The sequence below is a fragment of the Penicillium samsonianum genome (genome assembly GCF_028829775.1).
Source record: "Penicillium samsonianum strain IBT 33392 chromosome Unknown utg000001l_segment0_segment0, whole genome shotgun sequence".
Taxonomy (NCBI): Eukaryota; Fungi; Ascomycota; class Eurotiomycetes; order Eurotiales; family Aspergillaceae; genus Penicillium; species Penicillium samsonianum.
In genome coordinates, this window is record NW_026643259.1 from 2,193,509 (window position 1) to 2,220,774 (window position 27,266).

At 51.6% G+C, this 27,266-nt stretch overlaps 12 protein-coding genes across 12 annotated transcripts; 3 read left to right on the forward strand and 9 right to left on the reverse strand.

The window, feature by feature from the left end:
• Nucleotides 1-80: 80 nt before the first annotated feature.
• On the forward strand, nucleotides 81-3,071 carry N7471_000852 (U4/U6-U5 snRNP complex subunit PRP6; the record flags this gene model as incomplete). The annotated part of the gene is made up of 2 exons (XM_057273573.1): nucleotides 81-2,852; nucleotides 2,928-3,071. 2 exons carry the CDS (start codon nucleotides 81-83, stop codon nucleotides 3,069-3,071), a joined length of 2,916 nt encoding a protein of 971 aa, XP_057141752.1.
• A 586-nt stretch (nucleotides 3,072-3,657) lies between these two features.
• On the reverse strand, nucleotides 3,658-5,211 carry N7471_000853 (TADA1 family protein; the record flags this gene model as incomplete). Its single annotated transcript, XM_057273574.1, has 4 exons — nucleotides 3,658-4,331; nucleotides 4,428-4,536; nucleotides 4,600-4,874; nucleotides 5,004-5,211. The coding sequence occupies 4 exons, from the start codon at nucleotides 5,209-5,211 to the stop codon at nucleotides 3,658-3,660; spliced, it is 1,266 nt and encodes a 421-aa protein (XP_057141753.1).
• A 342-nt stretch (nucleotides 5,212-5,553) lies between these two features.
• On the reverse strand, nucleotides 5,554-8,953 carry N7471_000854 (FUSC family protein; the record flags this gene model as incomplete). Its single annotated transcript, XM_057273575.1, has 6 exons — nucleotides 5,554-5,654; nucleotides 5,716-5,877; nucleotides 5,931-7,031; nucleotides 7,091-7,499; nucleotides 7,553-8,860; nucleotides 8,909-8,953. 6 exons carry the CDS (start codon nucleotides 8,951-8,953, stop codon nucleotides 5,554-5,556), a joined length of 3,126 nt encoding a protein of 1,041 aa, XP_057141754.1.
• Nucleotides 8,954-9,321: 368 nt separating this feature from the next.
• N7471_000855 (WD40 repeat domain-containing protein) lies at nucleotides 9,322-11,269 on the reverse strand (the record flags this gene model as incomplete). The annotated part of the gene is made up of 3 exons (XM_057273576.1): nucleotides 9,322-11,052; nucleotides 11,113-11,201; nucleotides 11,254-11,269. The coding sequence occupies 3 exons, from the start codon at nucleotides 11,267-11,269 to the stop codon at nucleotides 9,322-9,324; spliced, it is 1,836 nt and encodes a 611-aa protein (XP_057141755.1).
• A 382-nt stretch (nucleotides 11,270-11,651) lies between these two features.
• N7471_000856 (mitochondrial 37S ribosomal protein bS18m) lies at nucleotides 11,652-12,431 on the reverse strand (the record flags this gene model as incomplete). The annotated part of the gene is made up of 3 exons (XM_057273577.1): nucleotides 11,652-11,858; nucleotides 11,951-12,186; nucleotides 12,293-12,431. 3 exons carry the CDS (start codon nucleotides 12,429-12,431, stop codon nucleotides 11,652-11,654), a joined length of 582 nt encoding a protein of 193 aa, XP_057141756.1.
• Nucleotides 12,432-12,665: 234 nt separating this feature from the next.
• On the forward strand, nucleotides 12,666-15,157 carry N7471_000857 (uncharacterized protein; the record flags this gene model as incomplete). Its single annotated transcript, XM_057273578.1, has 2 exons — nucleotides 12,666-14,872; nucleotides 14,924-15,157. 2 exons carry the CDS (start codon nucleotides 12,666-12,668, stop codon nucleotides 15,090-15,092), a joined length of 2,376 nt encoding a protein of 791 aa, XP_057141757.1. The 3' UTR covers nucleotides 15,093-15,157.
• Nucleotides 15,158-15,810: 653 nt separating this feature from the next.
• Nucleotides 15,811-17,561, reverse strand: N7471_000858 (cytochrome P450; the record flags this gene model as incomplete). Its single annotated transcript, XM_057273579.1, has 5 exons — nucleotides 15,811-16,268; nucleotides 16,349-16,921; nucleotides 16,977-17,356; nucleotides 17,436-17,499; nucleotides 17,552-17,561. The coding sequence occupies 5 exons, from the start codon at nucleotides 17,559-17,561 to the stop codon at nucleotides 15,811-15,813; spliced, it is 1,485 nt and encodes a 494-aa protein (XP_057141758.1).
• Nucleotides 17,562-18,387: 826 nt separating this feature from the next.
• On the reverse strand, nucleotides 18,388-19,239 carry N7471_000859 (amidohydrolase family protein; the record flags this gene model as incomplete). Its single annotated transcript, XM_057273580.1, has 1 exon — nucleotides 18,388-19,239. One exon carries the CDS (start codon nucleotides 19,237-19,239, stop codon nucleotides 18,388-18,390), a length of 852 nt encoding a protein of 283 aa, XP_057141759.1.
• Nucleotides 19,240-19,954: 715 nt separating this feature from the next.
• N7471_000860 (nuclear transport factor 2 family protein) lies at nucleotides 19,955-20,554 on the reverse strand (the record flags this gene model as incomplete). Its single annotated transcript, XM_057273581.1, has 1 exon — nucleotides 19,955-20,554. The coding sequence occupies one exon, from the start codon at nucleotides 20,552-20,554 to the stop codon at nucleotides 19,955-19,957; it is 600 nt and encodes a 199-aa protein (XP_057141760.1).
• A 420-nt stretch (nucleotides 20,555-20,974) lies between these two features.
• Nucleotides 20,975-22,974, forward strand: N7471_000861 (GMC family oxidoreductase; the record flags this gene model as incomplete). The annotated part of the gene is made up of 3 exons (XM_057273582.1): nucleotides 20,975-21,352; nucleotides 21,378-22,866; nucleotides 22,928-22,974. The coding sequence occupies 3 exons, from the start codon at nucleotides 20,975-20,977 to the stop codon at nucleotides 22,972-22,974; spliced, it is 1,914 nt and encodes a 637-aa protein (XP_057141761.1).
• Nucleotides 22,975-23,168: 194 nt separating this feature from the next.
• On the reverse strand, nucleotides 23,169-24,668 carry N7471_000862 (Polyketide synthase enoylreductase; the record flags this gene model as incomplete). Its single annotated transcript, XM_057273583.1, has 7 exons — nucleotides 23,169-23,221; nucleotides 23,279-23,417; nucleotides 23,513-23,547; nucleotides 23,618-24,040; nucleotides 24,155-24,235; nucleotides 24,316-24,428; nucleotides 24,487-24,668. The coding sequence occupies 7 exons, from the start codon at nucleotides 24,666-24,668 to the stop codon at nucleotides 23,169-23,171; spliced, it is 1,026 nt and encodes a 341-aa protein (XP_057141762.1).
• A 524-nt stretch (nucleotides 24,669-25,192) lies between these two features.
• N7471_000863 (MDR family MFS transporter) lies at nucleotides 25,193-26,951 on the reverse strand (the record flags this gene model as incomplete). Its single annotated transcript, XM_057273584.1, has 3 exons — nucleotides 25,193-26,224; nucleotides 26,281-26,425; nucleotides 26,488-26,951. 3 exons carry the CDS (start codon nucleotides 26,949-26,951, stop codon nucleotides 25,193-25,195), a joined length of 1,641 nt encoding a protein of 546 aa, XP_057141763.1.
• Nucleotides 26,952-27,266: the final 315 nt, after the last annotated feature.

Genomic DNA, 27,266 nt, shown 5'->3' on the forward strand with positions numbered 1-27,266 from the left:
ACCGGAATTACCCTTTCCCGAGCCCGCCTTCGCCTTCAGCGCCATCGATGTCGAGCTCTTTGAGTTGTGTTGTGCCCAATATGGCGTCTGGACGAAAGGATTTCCTAAGCCAGGCAGCGCCTGAAAACTATGTTGCTGGTCTAGGTCGTGGTGCGACAGGATTCACCACTCGCTCCGATCTTGGCCCGGCGCGTGAAGGACCTACGCCCGAACAGATCCAGGCTGCTCTGACCAAGAGAGCTCAGCTTCTCGGAGCTGCTGCACCAACTGCCTACGGCGCCACTACACGGGAGAAAGGTGGAAAAGAGGAAGATAAGGAGGAGGAAGATGAGCGGTTCCAGGATCCCGACAACGAGGTCGGGCTGTTCGCATACGGACAGTTCGACCAAGAAGATGATGAGGCAGACCGCATCTACCAAGAGGTAGACGAGAAGATGGACAAGCGCCGGAGAGCTCGCAGGTTAGTCATATCCCTCCCATTCCCCCTCCGAAACCATTTGTTTATCGGGTTAGCCCCGGTTCTTTGGACAGAGTACCGACTTGAATCGCTCGCCGCCTACAGGGAAGCTCGAGAGAAAGCCGAACAACAAGAATACGAACGTAATAACCCGAAGATCCAACACCAATTTGCCGATCTGAAACGCACACTCGCCTCGGTATCTGAAGAAGACTGGGCCAACCTCCCGGAAGTTGGAGATTTGACGGGCAAGAATCGACGAGATAAACAGAATGCCCGAGAGCGGCACTACGCCGTCCCGGATAGTGTCATCGCTGGCGCGAGAGACTCGGCTCAATACGGCACGACAATCGCCGAAGATGGCACGGAAACGAACGTCGGCGAAGGAGAAAGCGCCGACGGCACCATGATGAACTTCGCAGATATCGGTGCGGCGCGTGATAAAGTGCTGAAGGTCCGCCTCGATCAGGCTGCGCTAGGGTCATCCGCTGATACATCCGGAACCGCTACGAATATCGACCCCAAGGGCTACCTCACCAGCTTGACACAATCAGAAGCCAAGGCTGGTGAAGTTGAGGTGGGCGATATCAAGCGAGTTCGTACCCTGTTAGAATCCGTCACCAAGACCAATCCTAAGCATGCTCCCGGTTGGATTGCCCTAGCTCGTCTGGAGGAGCTTGCTGGCCGGATTGTGGCTTCTAGGACCCTCATCGCTAAAGGGTGTGAACTCTGCCCCAAAAGCGAAGATGCATGGCTGGAAAATATTCGACTCAATGAAGGCCACAATGCAAAGGTCATTGCAGCGAATGCTATCAAGAACAATGACCGTTCCACAAGACTTTGGACCGAGGCCATGAGATTAGAAACGGACACCCGTGCCAAGAAGAATGTTCTCCGACAAGCTATTTTGCACATTCCCCAATCGGTGCAGATCTGGAAAGAAGCTGTCAACCTAGAAGATGATCCCGCCGATGCGCGCTTGCTGTTGGCAAAGGCCGTTGAAATCATTCCTCTGTCAGTCGAGTTGTGGCTTGCCCTTGCTCGCCTTGAATCTCCAGAAAATGCACAGAAAGTCTTGAACGCTGCTCGCAAGGCCGTTCCTACTAGCTATGAAATCTGGATTGCTGCAGCTCGACTCCAGGAGCAGATGGGTACATTTGCGAAGGTCAATGTCATGAAGCGTGCTATCCAGTCCCTGGCCCGAGAGAATGCCATGCTGAAGAGAGAGGAATGGATCACTGAAGCCGAGAAATGCGAAGGCGAAGGTGCTGTTCTTACATGTGGTAGTATCATCCAAGAGACTCTTGGATGGGGCCTGGATGAGGATGATGACCGAAAAGATATCTGGATGGACGACGCAAAGGCCAGTATTGCCCGTGGTAACTACGAAACCGCCCGGGCAATTTATGCTTACGCCCTGCGGGTCTTTGTGAACCGCCGATCAATCTGGCTCGCAGCAGCAGATCTGGAGCGCAACCACGGCACCAAAGAAGCTCTCTGGCAGGTTCTGGAGAAGGCAGTCGAAGCATGCCCTCAGAGCGAGGAGCTCTGGCTCCTCCTTGCCAAGGAAAAATGGCAGTCTGGAGATATTGACGATGCTCGACGAGTCCTCGGCCGTGCCTTCAACCAAAACCCCAACAACGAAGATATCTGGCTGGCTGCTGTCAAGCTAGAGGCCGACGCCAAAAAGACCGACCAAGCCAGAGAGCTCCTGGCCACCGCCCGCCGTGAAGCTGGCACAGATCGCGTGTGGACCAAGAGCGTTGCTTTCGAGCGGCAGCTCGGCAACATCGACGACGCTCTGGATCTAGTCAACCAAGGCCTGCAACTCTTCCCGAAGGCCGACAAGCTCTGGATGATCAAGGGCCAAATCTACGAAGCGCAGAACAAGTTCCCGCAGGCGCGCGAGGCATACGGAACAGGCACCCGAGCCTGCTCCAAGTCCGTTGCGCTGTGGCTACTTGCTTCGCGACTGGAAGAAAAAGCGGGCGCCGTGGTCCGAGCCCGATCCGTCCTCGACCGAGCCCGTTTGGCCGTTCCCAAGAGCGCGGAGCTCTGGACCGAAAGTGTGCGCGTTGAACGTCGCGCAAACAACATCGCCCAGGCCAAGGTCCTCATGGCGCGCGCGATCCAGGAAGTCCCATCATCAGGGCTTCTGTGGAGTGAAAGTATCTGGTATCTCGAGCCCCGCGCTCAGCGCAAAGCACGCAGTCTGGAGGCTATCAAAAAGGTCGAGAACGACCCAATTCTGTTCATCACTGTCGCGCGTATCTTCTGGGGCGAACGCCGGTTGGAGAAGGCCATGACCTGGTTTGAGAAGGCGATCGTCTTGGATAGTGATTACGGTGATGGCTGGGCTTGGTATTACAAGTTCCTTATGCAGCATGGTACTGAGGTTAGTTTCCCCCTTTTTATTCATTCTTTTGGCTCTCTGTTATCATTGGAATATCTATCTGACATTTGCGTACAGGAGAAACGATCAGATGTCGTGTCGAAGTGCATCTCGATGGAACCCAAGCATGGTGAATTCTGGCAGTCCATCGCGAAGGACCCGGTCAATGCCTACAAGACCACTGAGGAGATTTTGAAGCTCGTCGCAAATGCCATCAACTAGCTGGCATCAATGTTCTTTGTGGTGTATTGTCTACAGGCGTTTCGGGGGCAAACCGCCCATGGAATTCAATCTTTGACAGGGATCTGTCTCTGTTAGACTCACGTCTAAAAGTCCAGTGTGCTAATGTGTAACTATGTAATAACTTTTCACGATAACCAAGTTGTAAAGTAGAATCCATGGGTATCGAACAAGCCTGACATCCTCTTCTCAACAGGGGTCTTGGCCATTCAGCTTTTTAGGTCTGTTTGTTTCGAGATTTCCCTTCATCCTCCAGATATCGACCGCTCGCCTTGTCCCTTCAAAAGTGATACTGTACATGACCAAAACAGGAAGGAGGTGAAATATAGGGGACAAGGCAGAGGCGATCGAGACCGGATAAGACAATATCTTCAAACTCCAAATCCATATGCAAATCATGTGGCGCCACAATAGTGACAGCCTCCCTTGGTAGTACCCAGACGCCGTGAGCCACCATCCAAACCGTGAGTAGAAACAAAAAAGAAAGAGCAGAAAAAGCAGAAAAAGCAGAAAAAGCATGTAATGTGGCATGTATGAAACGGAAAAAGACAGCGGGGGGTATAAATTCTCATGCGGCCATGGACAGACACTCGTCGAGCAAAGAGCTCAACTGATCTCGATCACCAAGTGTGCCACCTTCCCAGTCTAGCAGAGAACCGTCTTCGTCTTCGTCTTCGTCCAAGTCCATCTCGTCTTCGGGTTTGATTTCCTGATGCGGCTCACCAACGCCATTCTCCAATCGATCGTGTCTTTCAGTCTCGAGTTCGTCTTCGAAGTACCCGTTCATGATCTGGTCTACAATGAGTGGCATGTGGCCGAGGACACCGCCGCCCAACTCCAAAGTTAACCGCAGGTCTCTAACGCCCAATGGTTTTCGAATGTTGGCCTCTCTCGCTTCAACGGGGAGTAGGCCTGTAGCGGCATCCTTTGCAATTTCCCCACGAGTGTATGCAAGCTCTTCGACTTCCAGTTGGTGTCGGTATTGACGCATCATCATGTTATTGATTGTACCGGATGGGCCATTCGAACGGGTGCGTGAGAATACCGCGGACAAAACTTCCTTCACGAAAGTTTCCGTCGCAATTGCCATGAACTCAGCACATGGGAGCCCTGCGCCGCTGGGTAGAGATTCTTCGTAACATATGGGGACCATGCGGGCATGGATGGATTCGGCATCGGGGAATTCGCCTGTTTCTGCGGCGAGGGGCTGGGCATAGCGTTTTCGGATTTCCAGTTCCCAGTCTGCAATGGAGGAGAATTGTTAGGGATTATTTCCTGACAGGGGACCACGGGAACGGAGAGGATATCTCGAGTTCGACGCGAAGGGTATCGCCTTACTAGTTTTATTTAGCCCGCCTGCACTTGCGGGCACCTGGCTGGGTAATTTGAATTGCTTAGCTAGATGACTTTCTTCGAGCTCTGTGGGCACTGTCTCATTGGGATCTCGCTGGTGATCATTAGCTGCCGGTTTCTGGGGTGAAGGTGTTCGTCATCGTTTGCGACTACGTACCTCTGAGATTCCCTTTATGCGCCGACGGTCCCTCGGAGGTAATTTCATAACCTCCGTCTTCAATCTTTGTTCCGCAGCATCTCCGGAGACTGGTTTCGACATGGTCGAAGGTTTATCATTGGCCGATACCCAGTTTGCGACGCCATGATCGGGGAGGTCTCGCGTGAGGTTTCCGATGAGCGCGCATATGAAATTGTTATGTAGATGTTCGTTTTTAGGATCGGCGCACAAGAAGTAATCGACGCGTGACGAGTATTCGCTCTGGTTGTAATGTCCTATCATGAAGCAAGAGGTCAGGAGGTGATTGAACCGAGGCCAATACGTAGGAGGAAGGGGGAAGCCAGTCCCCGCAGAGCTCAAGCAATCGCTCTCCGACCAGAAATTCCATGCGCATCACGACATACCTAGTAAGAACAGAGCTGTGGACTCTTTGTACTCGGCCCACTTGTCTCCGATGGCGGCCTTCAGGTCCGTGTAGGCATGCTCTAGCTCTAGCCGCGGCACCGATATCAGAGCTCTAGAGGTCTTCGCAGATACTGAGCCGTTGGGCACAGCGCCCTTTGGATTTGAGATAGAGTCACTCCGACTCAGAGCCGCCGGATCAATCTGCATGGTTGCTGAACTCGCGAGAGCGCGACGGGCGACGCCGAAGGGCAGGGAATATTGGCACCTACGCCTTCATCAAGGAGGATTCTAGGGTTCAAACTAGAAATAGAAGAAGAGAGGATGTTTTCATAAGAGAACCTGATGAATTGAAGATGAAAATTGAAGGAGTGAAAGAGACGGCGATGGGTTTGGGTGGAAGGGGAGGTTCCGACTTGCGGTTCCCCGCCAGAAGCCAGAAACGGATACATCGATGTGCGCCAAACTTAGCAGCATTGCCCTATATCTCTACATATATTTCTCTACGGCAATTGTAATTTTAGATGGTTTTCAAATTTATTAGCTAGATTTTCAAGCTAGCTGCACTACATCTTCACTTAATACCCCAAAGAGTTGTCCAATCTCCGCAATGATCTCCGTGATCTCATTCGATAATTGGCCCGTCACCAAAACTAGAAGTACAAGGGTCAGTATATTGTACTGCATATAACTAGAAACCAAAGAAATACTCACTATAGGCATAAAGTAAACCACAGTCCTCATCTGTGGTCTGTTGAGATGCTTCATGATCCAGGCGATAGCGGTAGATGCGAGCAAGCAACCGGTCTCTGGCATGCTCAATGCTAGGAAGCACATCACCCAAAGGGTACTCGAGTTTCATTGACGAAGCAATCACTGTAAGACAGTCAGCATTGCATTAAGTCCACGGTAGTTGAAAGAGGACGGACCTGATAATAGATGGCTCACGCGAGCAGATAGCTGCTGCCGTTCTAATTTTGTGTATTGAAGAAGGCTGATTTCGCCTTCAGTGGCCACATCATTCTTCATCAGCTCGATGTTCATAGTATGGAAAGAATTCACCATGCTGCGTGTGCGGCGAACAATGTTGGCATAAGAGGCTTCGGGGAATGCACTCTTCAATTCAAATTCGGACCCTGCCGCAGCCTGAAGAGACTCCAACCGAGACAAAAATCTTTCAATCTCAAGCTTCTCTCGGGGTGTCATGTATAAAACAGACTTTTGACCCTTAGCCATGATGGATAGGGGATCGCGTTTCCAGACAAGGCTCAGGTGCAGCCAGAGAAGACTCAGACTCTCCTTGAGCCTGCGTCTTGCGCTTATGGGCCAAATCATTCGAGTGATGATGATTCCCCAAATGCATCCAGACAACACAGCAACAACTCGATGGAGGGCAATTTCGGTCATGATTGGATGAGCACCACCTTCGTCTTCGTCGAAATTCGCCGCCTTCTGAGAAAGGGAATAGCCGTATAGCACAGAGAGGTTGTAAGTGAGCATGATGAACCGGCCCATGGGCCCATTCCCACGAACAATAGTGATGTATCCAGTCCAGACGGCCATTATCCATCCCAAGAATGCAAGAGCAAATACATTTCCAGCGGTGATATTCCATGCGAGGATAGCAGCGACTGCCCCCAAACAAGTACCGAGAAACCGGGCATACCCCGTCGTGTTCGAGGCTCCAATTGTCATTGAGCAAACCAGCATGTAGGACAACAGACCCCATTCTCCCCGCCAACGCCCATAGAACGGGCGAGTTGAAGGAAGGAAAGCAGGCAGGGCGTAGATTGCAGCTCCTGCCCCAACCTTGATCGCGTATTTTGTATCATCTCGTCGGAAGAACCCGAGACATTTCCATAAACGGTAACCGAGCCTTTGCTTTGTTGTTTCATTTGCCGAGGGGCCTTTTTGTGTCTGAACATTGACAGGCAGACTGTCATGTGCAATCAAGCCGTCGGATGCTTGCCTAGCATGTCTATGGAAATTCCGCCCAGTAGCGGGTGGATTGGAAGGTCTTGAAGCTGCTTCTGTAGGGAATTAACATAATATCCATGTCTCAACGATTTGTATGTGGAGATATACGTACCAGCATCAAAGGAGGCTATTTTAGCGGTCTCCGTATTTCTCGACCACTGCCAGACTTTGAGCCATGACCAGGTTCGCCCATTAGGCCGCTCTTCAACTTCCAACTGTAATTCATCTAAAATGGAAAGCATCTCTCGGAGCTGCTCTCCAAATTCGAAGAGGGAAAAGCTGAAATGGCCACAGCTGGCTGTAACTTCCTCAAGATCCGCTTCAGCTTCGCGGGTCTTCAATTTCATTGTTTCCTTTTGTTGATACAAGACCACGAGTGCTTTCTCGCGTGATTCTTTATAAAGATCAAGCGCCCGCTCAAGACTGATTCGCAGTCGACCATTCACTGAGACCCTGTAGTTCGGTGCAGGCCCAAAGGGGATTTCCTTAAAGATTTCTTTCAATGTAAAGGCCAACGATCGCTGCTTCCAGTCAGTCTTGAATTGCATCATATACTTCTTGAGTTCCAACGTACCATTGCAGGACCCAGATGAGAGATGAATATAGTGAAGACATCTGCTGGAAGAAGTGCGGGTCTGGGTGTTGATTCAGCACTTCCAAGTCGGTGGGAACCGCCTGGAGATAGTTCCTCCTCTGGTCGCTCAACAATAGGCTCCAGAAAGGACCCATCGGGGAATGACCACGATCGCTCGAGGGGTGTGAAATAGTCCACATGAGCCGAGCTATTCTGCTGATCTTCCTGAGAGGCAGACTCACGGGCAATAGTCTCACGAATCAAACTGAACTGGAGGGAAGCTGCATTACGCAGTCCTCCCATGTTATGGGTGATATCTTGCACCCAGCGGACAAGGTTCTTTTCGAGCCTGTACTCTTTCTCGGTGCCTGCCACATAGTGCTCAAGTTTGGCTTCTCTGACGAGCCTGTCGAGCTGGCTATAGGCCTTGCGGTGCCTCGTCTCTGCATCAACGAATTCGGCCGAGGCAAGGACCTCCTCAGTCCCACTCAAGAAGCTTTCCGTGATAAGTGCCATCATGAGAGCCAATGTATCAGTGACCGTAACGAGGTTCGAGCGCAGCTTTTTACGGGCAGATATGGGGAAGACGAAAAAGGATACAACCATGACGGCCACCACGCCCATCAGGACCATCTTCAAGACCTGGAAGGTCTTGGCAAGAGACAAGTCGCCGCTTTGCACAGCACCCTCCTTGGTCAAGACGGTGATTGTTGACAGAGCAGTGAGTGAACAGGCAACGTTCACCAGAGGATCTCCTAGCCGTTGCTTGGTCCAACCGACAAAGCCAAGCCCACCGCCACAAAATACTATCAAAACCACCGCATGGCCAAGGGCAGGCAATTCCAATGTGTCCTGGAAAAACATCTCCACGAACATGCTGGTAATAGTCAAGAAGGTAGAATAGCAAAACGCCAGAAACGCGCAGATTAAGGCCTTGAACATCGCACCCTGAGATCTGGCAGGGTGAAAGTAGACGGTGACCGTAGCCACCATATGTTTTCCATCCTGATGGCCCAGCATGGCCGAGACCGCGGGAATAAAAGTTGCAAGAGATCCGACCAAATATGCAAGACTGTATTTCAAGACCCCAATGCCCTGTTCCGACTTAACGAACTGATTTGTCTGCGTCCATTTACCATGTATACGGCGCCTGAGCGTGTCGAAGTGCCCTTCATAATGTTGGATCTCGTTTGTGAGGAGCCCGCGCCTTTCCTCATTGTCGTCGGAGATGGGAGTGGAATTTCGGAGGTTAACGAGGCCTTTCAGGCGCTGGCCTGTTTTCGGGAGAACAAATGTAGCCTGACGGAGCTTCATCGACGATTAGAATCTCTCAAGTCAGAAAATGCGAGTACATACCGTTGGGCGTGAGCGGCGGGAGCTGCTGGGAGTTCCAGACGGCATTTTTCAAGTTTCACGTACTTCGCGTGGACTCAGGGCGTTGTACAAGCCCCATGGCACATGTTCGATGACTCGCCCTTTATCCAGGCTTTATGAAGGCGTCAGAGGGTTGTGCGGACGTGCAGAGAGCTATGCAGGTTTATTTGTTGGCAACGATTGGCACCTTGGAGGAAATTACGGCCACTTCCCATTTATCATTGCCACGCACCTCTTTGTTTTGCTTTTTGCTTTGTCTACAACTTGTTTTGTGTACAACTCGGGGGACTTGATAGTAATAGATTTGATACTGATTTCGAGTCTGTCTGGACAACAAAGAAGAGGTTTAGACCTTTATAATTTCGTAGCAAAATACAGCCACAGCTACTTCACAATTATTTCAAGCCTTCCACTTTCCACACCTTCACCGCTGCATCAGCACCAGCCGAGATGATCTTGGAGCCTCCTGCAACCCATCCGACACCATGGACACCCTCCTTGTGAGCATTCTGCAGCTCAAGCCAGTCGCCTGGCTTAGCCAAGCTCCAAACAAAGATGTTTGTGTCCAGCGATCCACTGACAACGTGTGAGCCAGCCTCGTTCCAGGCAAGTGAGGTGATCCGTGCAGTATGCGCCGTCCAGCGGTCTGTCACCAGACTGCCATCGGCAACCTTGAAAACCAGGACACGTCCCCGCAAGTCACCAACGGCCAAGTGGGAGGCATCTGGGGAGAAGGCAAGAGCAGAGATTGGGTTGCGAGAGGCATTAATGTCTGCCCGGGGAGAAAGTCGAGAGCTGGAGATGGCACAGATCTGAACAGATCCATTCTCGCCTCCAACGGCTGCCTGAGAACCATGCGCGGCTACAGTTGTAGCTGCAAAATCTGTCTTGTATTCTCCGGTCTTCTTGCCATCCTGGAAAATCTCGACGGTTTCGGCTTCGCCAACAAGCACGGTCGAGTCACCAGCTGCAACGCCCTTCGGCTGTCCATTGAGGTTTGAAGCGCTTCCAGTGTATGTTTTAGCAGCGACATCGACAGAACGGAGGGTGTCGTCCCAGCCGACACTATAAATTCTACCGCTACCCTCTGATGTAGTTGCAAGCCCGGCGACATAACCTGGGTGGGCATCTCCTTCAATCTCCTCAGCCTTACCTGAAGCTACATCCCAGTTGCATACTCGTCCGTCAAAGCTGCCTGTCCATAAAGTTTCCTTGTTATCCACAGTGGTCTGTGTCAAGGAGGTGATGCTCTTCTGGTGGCCCGAGACAACCTGCCGGGGCTCAGGGGTTCCCTCGACCAGGTAGTTCAAGTCTCCACTGAGAGACAAACTGATGAGCAGGTTATCACTTCTTCCTGGGGGCCAGACCACGCCAACTTGGTGGTCACGAACAGCCATAGCACCCTCCTCTCCCAAGGTCCAGGTCTGTGTTGCTTTGCCAGCTTCCACATCCCATATCTTGACAGTCCGGTCCGCGCTTGCAGTCACGAACTTTCGCGAGTCCTTGGCCCACGACACACCAAAGATACTGCCATTGTGTTCTCCTTCGCCGATCTGACCCTTGGTCTCGCCCGTCTTGCCGTCGTAGAGCCAGATCTTCCGGTCTGCGCCAACACTGACTAGGTGCGAACCATCTGGGCTGAAGCCAACTCCGTAGATGTAGTTTGAGTGCCTATCCGCAATTCCGTTGTTGAATTTAAACGGAGCTCCATGATAGAAGACCGTCTTCCTGTCGTCACCAGCAGTGGCGGCACGCAGAGGCCGCTGTTGCCTAATTGACACGGTGTTGAGCTGTTGCGTATGGCCGTGGATCTCTCCAACGGTGTTTCCACTATCCCAGGTAATACAGTGTCCATATCGCTGCTTGCCATCGCCAACGGCAATAATGCGCTGGGAGTCACCATCCCAGGCCAAATCATTGATTCGACCATTAACAATGCTGTATTCACCCTTGGTGATTCCCTCGCCGACACAGTCCCATACTCTCACGATTCCAGCAGCGTCACCACTTGCAACGTAGAAACCGGAGGGGGCGAAGCGTGCGACAGTTGTCTGCGCCTTGTGTTCGGTGTACTGCCTAGCGACTGCGGGGTCGTCGATTGAACGTAGGAAGATGGATTTGTTGGACTATAATTGCTTCTGTCAGTACTAGGCAGGGCCATTTTAGAGATTTTTGGAATCACATACTGCATAGGCCAATCGCTCGCCTTTAGCATCAGAAGAAAGCTGAGTGGGCTGGCCGCGGGTGGTGGAGGGGCTAGGAGCCCAAATGGACTCTTTGAATATGTCAGGATAATAAAAGATGATATGAGGCTGTCAGGTTCTCACCATTTGTAAGTGACATTGCTAAGATGTGCACACTCAAGCAGAGGAGTTGGGGGAAAGCAGAGGAAAGTCCCACCATCCACTGTTTATCGACTGACGTACCCGGGCCACAATAGCGGGGAACACAGCCACGCCTTGTCTACATAAAACAAGCATTGAGAATATGCAGGAAAGAGAAAGATCTTTGTCAACACATATAAAATATATCTGGTTGCTTTAAATATTACAGCACAAAGGAAGTTGAAAGTTGTAGCTCTTAATAAAATCAATGCATAGCGCTAAGAGTAATAATACACTAAGTCGTGCCCCTTCCACCAGGCACCGGCCTGTACTTGTACAAGGGAATTTCCCAAAATCTGTTTAGATCCCAAAAACGATGACTCCAAAGTAGTATGTTCGGCTTAGAAACCTCCAGGGCCCTCCATACGTGCCCGCATCTCGGCTGCGAGAATTTCGGGGTGTCGGTGGACGCTAGGCATAAGACCCATGCCGATGGCTCTCCGGAGTGCCTTAGCAATCTTGCGCTGGTTGACAGGTCGAAGGCCGGTTTTGATTCGGGGTTTGATACGGCCCATGCTGGTCATATATTCAGACATGATGGAGAAGTTCTGTAATGGCGAAAAAGCCAACAGTTAGTGGCTGCTCATCACGGTATATACTCCATACAAATAATGGCTTCATTGGCTCAAGAACTCCGTACCTTGTACAAATCCATAGGATTCAGGTTCAATGCATCGAAAGCATCTGTCTTAGGGTTCTGGCGCCTTCCCCATTTCTTCATCTCGGCCGGGCTGAGATCGTGAGGGGCGTAGATGTCTCCAGCCTTGAAATCACGCGCTTGGTATCTCTCAAGGGCTCGACTCTCGCCTTGCGCCTTCTGATCCTCGAGGAACTTGAGGCGACTGGGTAAACGGCGTCGTTGGACCACTTGGGAGGCTATCACAACACGTTAGTCGCTACTCACACTCAAAGTAAATGCGTTCCCATATCATAGAATGGGACAACAAATAAATCAGTTCGGTATATCGGGTCCATCACATACTCTGTGAGCTTGTGCCGCGCTGGGAAGTGAAAGCGCTCATGGCAGCGGTCGAGCTCCAGCGGCAGAACGACAGGCCAACATTGGCTGTGGTCGCAGCATTGCGCAGCAATGACGACGAGGAAAAGAGGTTCAAAGACATCTTGACCTTTCAATCCCTGATTAGTTGTAGATGTTGAAGACGGTGATAGGGAGACCGGGCAACGCGGAGATGAGATCTTTTTTTGCCAAGACTTCTTCCGCCTCCAGGTCTCTCCGCGTCGCGAACCCCCATTTTTCACGATTCCATGCAGATTGCGAGTCAACTTGGGACTACACCTTTTTATCAATCCCTTTTACTTCATCTTAGCTATAGGCTCAGCTCACATCATCCATAATGCAGTCCCATCTCACCAGACGGGTCTTCCGGGCAATCATTAACAATGAACCACTTCGGTTCCCCCAATGCCATCGAAACCGCCTATTGCACACAATCATTCCTGCCCGAGTACGACCTGCTATGTCCAGCCTTCCTTATACATCGCGACGCAACATCTTTGTCTTCAGCTCAGACCCCGAGCGGTCACAATCTACTTTACCCTCTGAAAAAGGCCTGAAACCAATGGCTGATTTGATGAGGGCACTCAAAGATAGAAGCAGAACCCCTCCGAGTGATATTCTCGCAAAAGCATTCCAAACCTTTTTCACAATGCGGCTTGAAACCCCAATGCTCATCAGTCATTTCCAAGCCCGCGCGCTGATCGTCACCTTCAAACATTTAAGGGCCCAGCAGAGCGAGATGGAAGAAGAAGACTGGCAGAATGTTTTCTCGACTGAGAACCTCGAAAAAGTGTTGGATGTACTCTCCGAGTCTGAGTGTGCCCCACAGGCTCGCGAGGTTGTCATAAACCTTGCCCGATACGCATATCAAGAACTAAATCTCGATCATGGATTTGGTCCGGGGAAGATCAGCCGACCGGCACTTGGTCTCTATATCAATATCTTGGCTATGAATGGCAATCCCGAGGATGCTAGACATACCTTATTGAAGTTTTGGGGTCAGATGAGCAAAGCTGTCCCGTCACCCTGGCTCACAATTATGAAGGGATTTGCCATGAAGGACGATCTGCGACAGGTGCGGAAGATTGTTGAAGAGTGGGGGAACCATGGCAACAAGTTTGACCAAGCCTCACATGGAGAGCTAGTCAGATTTCTCGTCGACCACGGTCAGTGGAAAGCGGCCCAAACTGTCTACGACTCTCCAATTGCCGGTGGCTCAGAACCCTCCATGGCTGCGAGAGAAGCTCTCATTAAATATTATCTCTTGAATTCGCGCGCAGACTCGGCGGAGGAGATCTTCAAGTCTCTCCCCAATGAGCCCAACGAAGACACCGCTAGCATCATTTTGCTCTGGGAAGCAGCAAAGGGGAGCAATGCTTCTGCTCTTGCGCAAAAGGTCCATGCATGGACTGCGAAGAATCCTCAGCTCAAGAGCTCCATCAACATTGACATCGTTAATAACCTTATTCAGTATGCAAACGCGATGCAGAACCCGCAGTTGGCTTCTGATTTCATGGCGCTCGCAGGCCAGTGGAATCTCATCCCAGATAGCCAAACTCATATCTTAGAATTGGAGTCCCGCATCCAGGCCGGCGATGTCGATGAGACTTTGAAGATTATCGAAGAGAAGGTCGACGCGACTTCCCTCACGAGCCACAACCTGCCAATTGCAAACAAGCTCATCGCGATGCTCTGTCGATCTGAGGAAAAGGACTCCTTGTTCGATCAAATCTCATCCCTCCTAGACCCGCTTTTCCAAGAGAACGTGCGCCTGGAATCTGCGACCATTGCCGCATTGACACACATGCTACTTTACCGCAATGACCTCGAGGCTGTTTCAGAGTTGCTACGTCCACGACTAGGCAGCTACAGCGACGAACAGAAGATGCCTGTGCGCGACGCGCTCGCAGAGTATATTACGGACAAAACCCAGTCCGATACAGACGTGTGGAATGCATACGAGCTTCTGAAGATCGCGTTCCCGGAAACGTGGGTCTCAGTCCGCACCAAAATCATGACCTCTTTCTTCAACCGGAAGCGCAGTGATCTTGCCGTCTTGGTATTTGGACACATGCGTCAAGCCGATGAACCTGGTCGACGCCCTAGGCCAGACACTTATGCCCGATGTTTCCAGGGCCTGGCTCGCACGGCGGATGCAACCAACCTGGAGCTTGTGCACAACATGCTGAAGCTGGATCTTGAAGTGGATCTCAACACGAGAATTCTAAATGGTCTGATGATGGCCTATGCTGCGTGCGAGATGCCAGAAAAGAGCATGGAAATTTTCCGACAGATTCTTCAGTCGGAGGAAGGCCCTTGTCACAAGACTATCACGATTTTCTTTAAGGTCTGCGAGAAGCATCACAATGGTGCCCAGGAGGCTATTAAGATGATGAGTAAGGTCAAGAAGTTGGAGATCACTGCGAATCGCCCGCTCTATTCGGCGTATATGGAGGCGTTGGCAGCGCAATGCGAGTTTGATCTGGCCGTTGAAGCTATCGACAACATGGAAGCTGAGATTGGGATCCCCCCTACAAGCAATACGTGAGTACATTCCTTCGCTCTTTGTGTTATAGTCGCTAACATAGATCATAGTATCGGGCTGTTCTACAACGCTATCCCGTACCAATACTGGAAAGATGAGGTGGAGAAATGGGCAAGTCAGAAGTATCCCGAGCATTGGGAGCATCTGATGACGATAAAACGCACTGATCAAGAGGACGGTCTAGAGTTTGACGGCATCTCAAACGAAGTGTCGGTGTAATGATTTTTGTATCTAAGTAGCCAGCCAATGTATGATAGTTCCCATAAAGGGGGCACCGATAAATACCTCCTGTTTGAAAGTCCCCTTTCCCTATCGGTAGTGTCTGCTGGCCAAGGGGGATGCTCGCCGCGGATATAGGGGACCTTTGGGGATATAGCGGCATGCTGGACAGCGAGAGAAAGTAAGCAAAAGTGAGAGACAAATGAGCTAAGAGTAATAAAGTCTCGCCTAAAATCGATGTCAAGATGTGACCTTGATTTCCTCCTAAATAAATACAAGAATAGTCGTCCGCTCATGCGGCCTCTGTCCTTGACAACCTAAGACTTTAATAGTCTGATCTATTAGGACCAAGATGGTATTAAGGATGTTATATGTAAGAACCCTCCGAATTGCTTTTTGGATGTTCTTTTTCGAAGTCTTTTTCGATGTCTTCTTAAACATGGCTATATAAAAATCGCCCAGTTGGATCGAATATAAATGGATCAACGTTGCTATAAACCCAGAGAACACTACGTTATTGATGCTGAAAGACGAAACCAGACTAGAATTTAACCCGGAAGCTATACTAAGACCAGATCGAGTATGTATAGAGAACACTTGAAAAGAAAAAGGAAAAAGAACACCAGAAAACCAGAAAAAACCAAAAAGAAACATCCGATCATTCTCTTCCCTCGCCACAGCTCCATCGAGTATTTGAACGCGGCCGTCCTGACCATAACTATCCCTCAGTAAACCGAGAAAACACATCCGCAGTCGCAGTGGCATATTCCCTCTCAATCGTAGCCCGAATGACCTCGTTGCGTACTACAGGTCGACAAGGGTAGTCTTTGGCACAGTAAAGGAAGCCGTTATGGTACCCAGTCACCGGATCACTATCCATCGGGCCCTCTCCCGGTTGGAAATCAAATGCCCACAGCAGTTTAGCAATGGCCAGGAACATGTTGCGCTCAGCCAGATGGATGCCAGGACAGATCCGGCGTCCAACCCCGTAGCCGTAGTGATCGCGACGCTCCCATGTCCCCGGCACATAGTCGGGAGCCAATTGAGGATGTTTGGCAAAGCGCTCGGGAATGAAAGCAGCTGGGTCATCGGGTTGGGATGGATCCATGTGCATCCCCCAGGTGTTGATCACGACTATCGTGCCTTTGGGAAGGAATTTGCCATCGACCCAGTCGTCTGGTACAGAGGTTAGAAGACGATCATAATTTGAAAGAAGAAAGAGCAAAAGAAAGAAAAGAGGAAACAAATAGCCTTACCCTCTCCTAGTGCATGAGGAAAACAGAGTGGAAGTATTGGCCTCCAACGGTGACCTTCCTTAACGATCATGTTGATGTAAGGAAGTTTCTCAAAGTCCTCCCAAACAGGCGACCGGTTGTGGCCGACCACGGCATCAATCTCAGCATGGGCCTTTCGCTGCACATCGGGGTTTTGGATCAACGCTTGCACAATAGCCAGGGTAAGACTGGAGCTAGTGTCCGAGCCCCCTTCCATCAGAACGCCGCCGATGAAGGCCAGCTGGTGCCAGGGGAGATTATGTTTCTCCTGGCTATCCAGGACCTTATCCATAAAGGTACCCTTGTTGTGGCCATCTTCCCGCCGTTGGATCACCTTTTTCAGGATATCGACGTAGAGGGTCTCCATCTGCACGCCGATGGCCTTGGCCCGGTTGATATAGTTGTTGAACAGCCCCTGTGGCAGCAGTTTCAACCAGGGGAACATATCTACTGGTGGTGTTGCGCCTGTTTCCATCACTTCCGACCATTCCTCCATGAGTTTGTAAAGCCGTCGCATGTTGGATCCCTCCCGGTTGGCCGTGCGGATTCCAAATACTGTGATAGGGCTTTTAGGACTTTTCTATCAGTGAATAGTAAATGGAAGACTTACCGATCGAGTTGGTGATACTGTTACTGTACCGCTTGGGATGGGCCATATGGTGTTCCGGGTCGACCATATAGTCTCGAACTAGCTGTATGGCTTCGGCATTGACGATCTCGGTGTGGTGATTTTCCACCATGGTCTCCATGAGGTGTTGGTGAACCAGTCGTCGGAAGGTTCGCCACTGGTCGCCATAATGCATGACCAGTAGGTGATTACCCTTGGTGATGAGATCGTGCGAGACAAAGGAATGGGGCCGGTGGCTGTAGATGCCACTCTTGCGATCGAGGACTTCTTTGACTAGTCGGCGATCGGTAATAACGGCCATATTGCCATTCCCGATCTTGAGCATGAACAATCCTCCATACTGGGCGGCCCATTCGGTGAACCTGAACTCCGCAAGACATTGGCTGTGAGAATTTCCTGTGTGCTTCAAAGGAAATGGGGGATGGAGGCTATCGAACATACTTGATATGGGTGTACTTCTTGGTGATCTGGTGGATGTTTCCAATGAAAGGTAGGGTAGGTGGACCTACGCCAGATGAGCACTCCAGTCTCAATCAACTTTGAAGACGATAACTCACCGTTGGGCATGGTGCTAAGTCGATGGCCATATGTGAAGGCATATCGTACGAATACGAGTACTGGTAACAAGACCAGGAGTAGCAGCAAGAATGGTTCCATAGCTAATGGGATCTATCGAGGCTGAATCCTTTGGGGCTTGGATTTCTTCAGGATCGAGATGAAGTGGGGTAACTATATGTATGCTGACTTATAGATCGACAACCGAGGGGTTGATGCTCAGGTGCATCATGCATGGGATAAAGAAACTCGGTTACCAAAAGGAGTGTGCCCCGGCTAAGATTCCCCTTAGGGAAATACTCTCCTCTTCCCGTAGAGTTGGCTCGAATATACCATGAGAGTTAGTTTTAGAGCTAGCTGACCATGGAATGGAAAAGATATGAAAAATGGGGCCCCAAATGGGGCTTCTAATCATCCCTAAATAGCTGCATTCTTCGAGGTAATCTGATGGCAAGATTATGTAGACTAGGAGGGTGGATTTTATGGTTATCTGATAGCGAGCACATAACCCAGGAAACAAGACCACATTATCCAGGAGGAAAAACGACGAGTTGGATGATCTGGATGCTAGGTGGAACATGAGGTTGTTGGGAGAGAGTAGCTATGCTTGCCCTAAGTGAGGCCAACAAAGCCCCAATTCAACATTCAGAGACAATACACCAGACACAGATAGGTTACTCGACGGGATGATGCGTTGCAAGTCAATCAATTTGCTATTATATCCATATTGTGCTATATAAACAATCATTAGATCATCGGCAAAATTGTCTCGTCAGCCTTAGCTCCAACCCTCTTTGCCTAGCTTATTGTGTACAGCTAACATGGATCCTACTGCATTTCAAAGCCTCGCTTTCTCCGGGATCCCCTTCAGTCGCGGAAACAACTCCAATGCCGCCCCGCTATCCACCTGTCGCCTAGTCTCCTCCGGCAGCTCATACGCTTCCAGAAAGTTCGTGAAGCGTTGGATCGCGCCATGCGGGGCATTGGGGAAGTCACTGCCGAAGAGCACATGGCCGGGCGCAGCGAACTCGAACAGCGCCTTCAACGTGACCGGGTTTGATGAGATGGCCGTGTCGAAGTAGAAGGTCCGAGCAGCCTCCACCAGCTCTTCAGTCGAGAGACCGAGCGTGCGTGGCATCAAGGGCAGCATGGTAGCCGCCCGATGGATGAGATAAGGCAACGTCCCGCCGGCGTGGGAGAGGATGATCTTGCACCCCGGATAGTCTTTTAGAATGCCACTGGTCAGCAGATCCATGGCGGCCCGGCCAGTCTCATGCGGATAATCAAACATGGGCTGCGGTAGCCATGTGTTGACGAGCTGCGTATCGACCGGATGGGTTGGGTGAATGAAGACCACGGCACCGCGACGGCTGAGATCGGCCCAAATGGGTCGAAAGTCTGGATGGCCCAGGTAATGGGGACCCTTGCCGTAGCGGGTGAACAGCGTGACTCCGTCGGCACGGAGAGTGGTGCAGGCGTAGTCGATTTCCTTTAGTACGGCCTCCGTGTCGAACAGGGAGGGGACCGAGGCGAAGAAGCCATACTGGTATGGCTGAGCATCCCGAATGGCAGCAGCTGATTCATTGCAGCTCCGCGCTAGGGCGGCGGCTTTAGAAACATCAGGCTCAATGGCTGGCCCAGGTGCAGTGACAGAGAGAATGGTGGTGGTCACCTTCAATCGTCGTGCCATGTCCTGATCTAGCTCCAGCGTCCAGGGGGAATGTACCAGCCCGAAGGATCACCACCTGCGCGATCTAGGGCTATTTAAGGTTAACCAATGGGGCTCCCATTCCAACACGAACACGCGTAAGACTAACCTAGACGCATGGCCGGAGGGTAGAAATGGTGGTGCACATCGATTTTCGTCATCATGTTCATTGGGGTAGCATTTGCAGTACTGACCCTTTCGAAAAGCAGCACTTAGTGATGGGCTTTTCCTGCTCAAATACAACATACAGATCTCTAGCAGCCATACCCATGTCCGACTAACTGCTGCAGTCTTCCCCTCTCTTTGCATGCAGCAATCATACCACCCTGATCAGAGACATCTTGGCCAGATGGCAGTGCAGGACATCTGAACGCGAATCACCGGTGCCGGGTGAGCGTGAGGCTTGCAGGGGTTGCGGAACACTCCGAACAAACAGCGAGAGAGAGAGGAGGACCACGGTTCTACACTTTGCAGGATGTCTACGGAGTATGCTTACGAAATCTGGACGCATATGCACGCATATGTGCGCTTGACAAAGATGGAATTCATTTATAGGCGCTTATGCTTCTCATCACATCAAACCCTGTCTGGGTCCTTCCGAAAAAGGAAATATCACTCCGAAACTCCTTCGGGTGACCACCTTCCCTGCAGCAACACTAGTTGTGCTGTGTCCTTCCGCTATAGTGCTGGATCTCGATTAGGCACTGGTGGTGCCGCCCTGCGGATTGGAAACAAACACTTTCGTACTATTTTCCGACCCAAAGGATGAAGCTGTGGTGAAGGTATCCTCCATCCACTGAAATTCAAAGATCTTGTTGGCCGAATTCACCTGCGCCCGAGCGGCCCAGGGCGAAATAACCGTCTTCCCCAGAGTGCGCGACGTGGCCGTGAATGAACCCCAGGCGGTCACATTGCCACCATCGCCAAAAATATGGTCGATGGTGAATGGGCCCCGGTCCCAATACAGGCCTACTCGGGTGAAGATGTCGATGAAGGCCTGCGGACCCACATGGGAGTGGGTGCCCGCCCAGGGCATGATCCCATGCAGAGTGGGATTATCGAAAGTGAGCGAGATGTAGGTACAGTCATAGGTGACAAGCTCCTTCAGGAGAATATAGTCGGGATCCGGCTGAGTGTTGAGCACCTTGGCGAACACCGAGACAGGCGTGCGTTCCCAGTCCGAAGGGCCAAGTGGCGGGGGGCTCGAGGGATAATTTCCGGGGAAGTCATCCCGAGCGGCAGCTGGGTGGAGGCCGATCAGGGACACAGCGAGGCTGGTCCACATAGATGGTTTCATTTTGGAGAGATGTGAAACTTGAGCAAGGCTGATTGGAATTGGAACTGCAAATTCTGGCAAACCGGTGCCAGATTCAATATATTTATGGGCTTCCTTTCAACACAAGCAGCACATATCCTCGGATATGATCATCACTCGGGTGGAGGTGGGCTGTCAGGTTCATACTTCCCAATTGTCATCCAGTATGACTCCGAAACTCCCACTGTCTCCTTTAGGCAACTTGTCGGCTATGAAGGCAAAATACGGTCACTTCCAACAATTTCTCACCACGACCATCGCCCTCGGCCGAAGGAGAAGCTAATGGATGAACTACGCGGAGCATGGCAGCCGCGCTGATAAGCCGTGGGTTTGGCTGTTCAAAAGCCAGACGCTTTCTGACTCCGTTCCGCTGGAATTTTCTTTCCGTGACGGCACCCGACGATGAGATTGATATCACAGATTTTCCATGCGACCATCGCAGTTGCTGTGGTCGGCGCTGTGGTCCCCGAGGGGCCATCGAGCTCACAAACCCATCACAATGAGCACGCGCGGCGCATGCTGGGGTCCTCCTTTGGCATCCCCAAGAATCAAACGTTTGATTACATCGTTATTGGCGGGGGCACGGCCGGTTTGACAATCGCAACGCGAATGGCCGAACAGGGTGTCGGCTCAGTCGCCGTTATTGAAGCGGGAGGCTTCTATGAGCTGAACAATGGCAATCTTAGCCAGATCCCCGCCCAAGATGCCTTCTACGTGGGCACCGATCTCGACGATTGGCAGCCCGGCATCGATTGGGGCTTTCACACCACCCCTCAAGCGGTAAGCCGCCTCCCCCGAACAATAGATATCAAAGGCTGATGCATCTGATCTAGGGCGCCTACAACCGGGTGAGCCACTACGCGCGGGGCAAGTGCTTGGGGGCAGCTCGGCGCGCAATTACATGGCGTATCAACGGGGCACCAAGGCGGCGCACCAGCAGTGGGCAGACACCGTGGGGGATCCCAGCTATGCCTGGGACAAGTTCCTGCCATTTTTCGAGAAGAGCCTTAATTACACCCCTGCAGACGACGCGCTGCGCGGGGCCAATGCCAGTGTCGTGAACGATCCAACCGTGTTGGGCACCGGGGACGGCCCCTTATCCGTCACCTATCCTCACTACGCCCAGGCTTTCGCAACATGGGCGAAACATGCCTTCGTGGAGATCGGTCTCCAGATACGCAGCGGGTTCCAGAGTGGAGCACTTTTAGGCCAGTCCTATGGTCTCTATACTATCAATGCTACGACCATGCATCGCGAGTCGTCCGAGACCTCTTTCCTGCGCCAGGGCCTCGCCGATCCAAACCTCACGGTCTTCCAATCCGCCCTGGCGAAACGCATCCGTTTCCACGGTAAGCGAGCTGTTGGAGTCGACGTGGAGACAATGGGATATCCGTACACGCTCTCCGCACGCAAGGAGATTGTACTCTCGGCAGGGGCCTTGCAATCCCCCCAGTTGCTCATGGTTTCCGGTGTGGGCCCCGCGGCCACACTGAAGGCGCATGGTATTCCCCTCGTGGCGGACCGGCCTGGCGTGGGCCAGAACATGCAGGATCATATCATCTACGCTCCTTCCTACCGGGTGAATGTCATCACGCAGTCGGCCCTGTTAAATGAGGCGTTCGAGGCCCAGGCCAACCGCGACTACAACGAACGAGCGGCGGGCATCTACGCCAATCCCACATCGGACATCCTGGCGTGGGAAAAGATCCCTGAACCCAAGCGGTCGGCCTGGCTCTCGAATCACACCCTTCAGGTGCTCGCTGAATATCCGGATGACTGGCCAGAGGTGGAGTTCCTGACGATGGGGGGATATTTCGGCTACCAGAGAAACTATATCCGAGACAACCCCAGTGACGGCTATAATTACGCCTCGCTTGCGGTCTCGCTCTGTACGCCACGCTCGCGGGGAAATATCACGATCACGTCGCCCGATGCGGCGGTGCCACCGTTGATCAATCCCAACTGGCTCACCGATCCGGTGGATGTTGAACTCGCGGTGGCAGCATTCAAGCGGACCCGTGACTTCTTTAATACCACTGCCATCAAGCCCATTCTTATCGGGCCTGAATACTTCCCGGGCTCTCAGGTCGCCACGGATGCGGAAATTCTGGATCATGTCCGGAAGAGCTTCGATACCATTTTCCACGCCTCCTGTACATGTGCAATGGGCCGGGTAAATGACCCCCAGGCAGTGGTGGACTCTAAAGCCCGAGTCATTGGCATTGACGCCCTGCGCGTGGTGGATGCCTCGGCCTTGCCGTTCCTACCACCAGGCCACCCCCAGTCCACAATTTGTAAGTCTTTGCCCTTCCTTATATACACATTTCTTCAAACAGAATGGCTAACTCAATGTAGATGCACTGGCAGAGAAGATCGCGTGCGATATTTCGGGCAATTGTTAAGGGCCGGGTAATACACAGTCCGACTACAAGGGAAGATGAAAAGTATTACATGAGATATATCATCAAGTAGAAGTAAATAGTTACTCAATCTATCACACCTATAAACCTTTGACACCTTTCACACTCCCCCTTACGCAGGTACTACCAACATGACAAGTATATTGTAAATCATCCCTAATATGTCCTGCAACTCCTTACTGCATGGTGATGACGGCACGGAACCGCACACTTCCTTCCATCATAGCCGCTGTAGAAAGTAGGACGTCAGAGAGAATAAACCCACCAAAGGAAAGAGATTTAATACCGAATGCTTCGTTGCACTGTTCCAAAGGGAACTCCTCTATCAGGCAATTGATGCCATGCAGGTCCGCAAACGCGATGGCGTCCTCGGAATCGGTGGCATGGCCACTGGGCCAGCTCCAGATGGATTTACCCTTTCCAACCTAAACTGGCATTAGTATCTTGATCTTTCAAGTCCTCTTATCATCTCTTTTGCTTTCGCTTCTCTCTGATTTTTAGAGAGGGAAACCACACTCACCAACAGGCCAGTATGCACCTCGATACCACCAACAACTATCCTTGTCAGCATCCAACCAAAAGCCAAGGGAGCAAAATGTCTCAAAACCACCCCAAGAAAGCTTACTGGACAAAATTAACAACTTCCCCATCACACCGAGTCCCTGAATCAGCGGGTTAATGATCTCCGGCACAGGCGCCGTAGACACGATCAGGGAAGCGCCGCCCAGCTTCTGCAATGCAGCGACAGGATCCTCCCGACTCGTGTCAATATACTCATGCGCCCCCAACTTCCGTGCCCACTCCTCCTTTTTGGAGTCCCGCGAGAGCGCCACAACGCGGTAGCCAAACTTGTTCGCATACTGGAGCGCCAGATGGCCGAGTCCGCCCAGACCCTGGATGGCGACCAATTCACCCGGAGGGATATTCATATGGCGCATTGAATTAAAGACGCTGACGCCGGCACAGAGTAGGGGCGCATATTGGGCAGCGTTCACATGATCGGGAATGTGCACTGCGGCTTCGCGGCGGATGATGCAATATTCGGCATCTACCGGAGTGGGAGAGGGGAGGTTAGCATTTAGATATTATTCCGTTAGAGAGAATGATAGGAGAATAGTGGTGAGAGAAGAGAGAGAGAAGTAAAGAAAAGGGAAAGACATACACCCGCCATTTCGGGAAATGCCGTTGACTTCCTCGTTATCGCACATCTGGAAGAAGCCCTTTTTGCATGCCGCGCAGGTACCTGTTTAGTGCATCAGTCAGTATATAGTCTCGTCAAGGGCCCAGACCCTTTTGAAGTTGTGGAAAGAATAGTATACATACCATCGTGCCCGCCATGCCATGCACCTCCAATACGATCTCCTTCCTTCCAAACGGTCTCGCCCTCCCCAACGGCAGCCACACGTCCAATGACCTCATGGCCGGGAACTAGGGGACTATAGAAACACCAAAAATTAGACAAAACTTTGTATATTCTAGGAGGGGATGGCTCACAATCCTCCTCCCATGAGATTGGTCTGCGCAAAGTGGTCCGAATGACACACGCCACAGGCTTCGACTTTGATCAGAATCTCATCACGCTTGGGTAGAACCAGGTCAACCTCTTCTAGGGTCAGGCTGGCGCCTTGTTCCTTGAAGACTGCCTGCTTGTAGGTGCTGGGAATAGAGGAGCCCATCGTGCGTGCTTTGCTGGATAATAGATAACTGTGCGAAGGAAGACTTTGTTTCTACAACGTCAGAGGGGAGGAGTGGGGAGTCTAGGACTATATATATATATACTTTTCTCTTATCCCTCTGTCTACTAATACCAGGTGGGGATGCGGAGTCGGAGTTACGGAGCGCTATATTCGTAAATACGGTTGATTATATCCATGGATATCCCCGGGCCCAATGTCTAAATCACAAATCTACTTAGATAACTTGGAACACTCGGCTGGAGAGGGCTTTGTCTGCCGTATCGGAAACGTGGAAACTTCTCAGCAGTTGTATTCTAATCTATCTCCTGAAGATATTTTGATTTTCACTGGCTGGGTAAATTACGATTTATAAACAAAAAGAGCGAAGAACACACCTATGGGCTGACCTCGCGCTCAAAACGGACAGGAAGAAAAGAAAACCCCATTACCAAAGACACCCCAGTCACGGATCTAAAGCCAGTATTCCGTCTGCCATCGCTGGTCCCCCTCCTTGCGGAATGATTCTAGAACCGACGGCGAGGCAGCAGGCAGGATGCAACCACGTACAGAGCACCCGCCGAAATCGCCATCACGTAGACATCACTAATCGAACTGACAATCACCTCCAGAGCTTCATTCTTCAAGGCCAGGGGCAGCCGTTCCATCAGAGTACTCCGGGCGCCGGCAACGGCACCTTGGATGTCCGCATGTGAGTATCCCTTATTCCCCAGCAGAGCAGTGAGCCCGTTGAGGGTCTTGGTTTGGAAAATGGCACTTGCGATAGCCAATCCCAGCAGCTGACTCTGGCCCTGGCCGATGTTCATGAACTGGAGGCACTCCGCAACGCGGTCGGGGGTCACAATAGCCGGTCCCACCGCGTAGGCGGCCTGTGTGGTGGTCATACCCAGTCCCATCAGGATGGAGTACCCGTAGACGTTGGAGGCACTGGTATCCAATTTCACCGTGTACATCAACACGGATCCAATGAGCATAAAGATCCCGCTCACCAGGTACCAGAGGATGAAGAAGCCGGTTTTGGGCATGACATAACCACACAGCAGAATGGTAGCCACGTAGAAGCAGACGAACGGCAACAACCGCACGGCTGACATGATGCCGGAGTCGCCGTGGACGAACTGGAAGTAGAGCGGGATGTAATAAACCGCAACGAAGAGGGAGGCACCACCACAGGCCATGATGATGTAGAGGAGGATCATCGTGGGGTCCCGCAAGAACTCGCCGGGGAACAAGCGGTTCTCTTTGTTGGTCCCCACACAAAAGTACTGACTGAGCACGAAGGCAATGGTGCAGACGGCAGCGACCACGTACAGCGCGATGTTCCGTCCATCCGTCCAGGACCATTCGACACCGCCAAATACGATGAACAGGATAATGGAGATATGCATGCCTGCGGACAGGACCGTGCCCACCCAGTCGAGCTCCACGAGCTTCTTGATGAAGCTGCGGCCTTCACCTGCAGGGCGTGGCAAGGAGGGCAGGAGGAATACATAGATGGGTGACATGACTCCAAAGATGACCAGATTGAGATAGAATGACTATACACTGCGGTTAGCACACTCGTCCTGAGAAATGGGAAAGGAATCACACGTACCCATCGCCAGGTGGCCGAGCTGTCGGAGAAGGCACCGCCAATGATGGGACCCAAAATACAGCCGGTGCCGTAAATCAAGCCAACCAAGCCCACATACACGGGCTGCTCCGTGGGGGTGGTCAGGATGGTGATCAGATTCAGATTTCTAGGTCGTCTTAGTTAGTACTCTCTCTCTTTCTGACCTCTGCCTGTCACGATATAACTTACCCAAGATACATGCCCGCTCCTCCGGCACCCGCCCACACGCGCCCGATAATGATGGCATTCATACTGGGGGCAGCGCCGCAGAGCGCACTACCGGCGGCAAACATGGTCAAACAGCCAAGGAAGAGCCATTTCGTATCGAAGATGGCGTAAGCTTTGCCCAGCGGGAGAATAAAAACAACTGATCCCAAGGTAAAGCCCACACCGAGCCAACCCAGCCGAGTGTACTCGTCAAAGTCACCCGCAATGGGACCCTGGATATCTGCCACGATAGTGTTGTCCAAGCCATAGAGCAGGTTGGCAGAGAAGACGGCAATGCAGACGAGCAGCCAGCGGAAGCCTACGATTTCCCGGCGTGGGGCTTCATCCTTCTCGGCATCTCCGGCTTTGATGATTGATTCGTCAACGCGATCTGGCGTTTGACTTTCGAGCACGCTCTCGCTTGGCGTCGAATCGTCTATACTCATGGTGGGAAGCGAACCGAGCGGCACTTAGTCAGCTGGTTGAAGGTTCAGGGATCTGGGATATGGGTACCACTACCCAATGGAGTCGTAATAAAGTGAAAATGGAAGGTAGAAAGAAATATAGTTATCCGCTCGAGGGTTGGCAAAAGTATTGATGTCCATATTGCCCGACCGTGCCTGGTTATTTAAGTGCGAGCAGTGCTGGAAGAGGACATTTTGGTGACAATGCATTACTCCTTTGGGACATTCATCTTTGTCAGTTTGGTATCTGACCAATCGTAGCTTGCCATTTTACTGATCAGCTCCGAATCTCCTTTC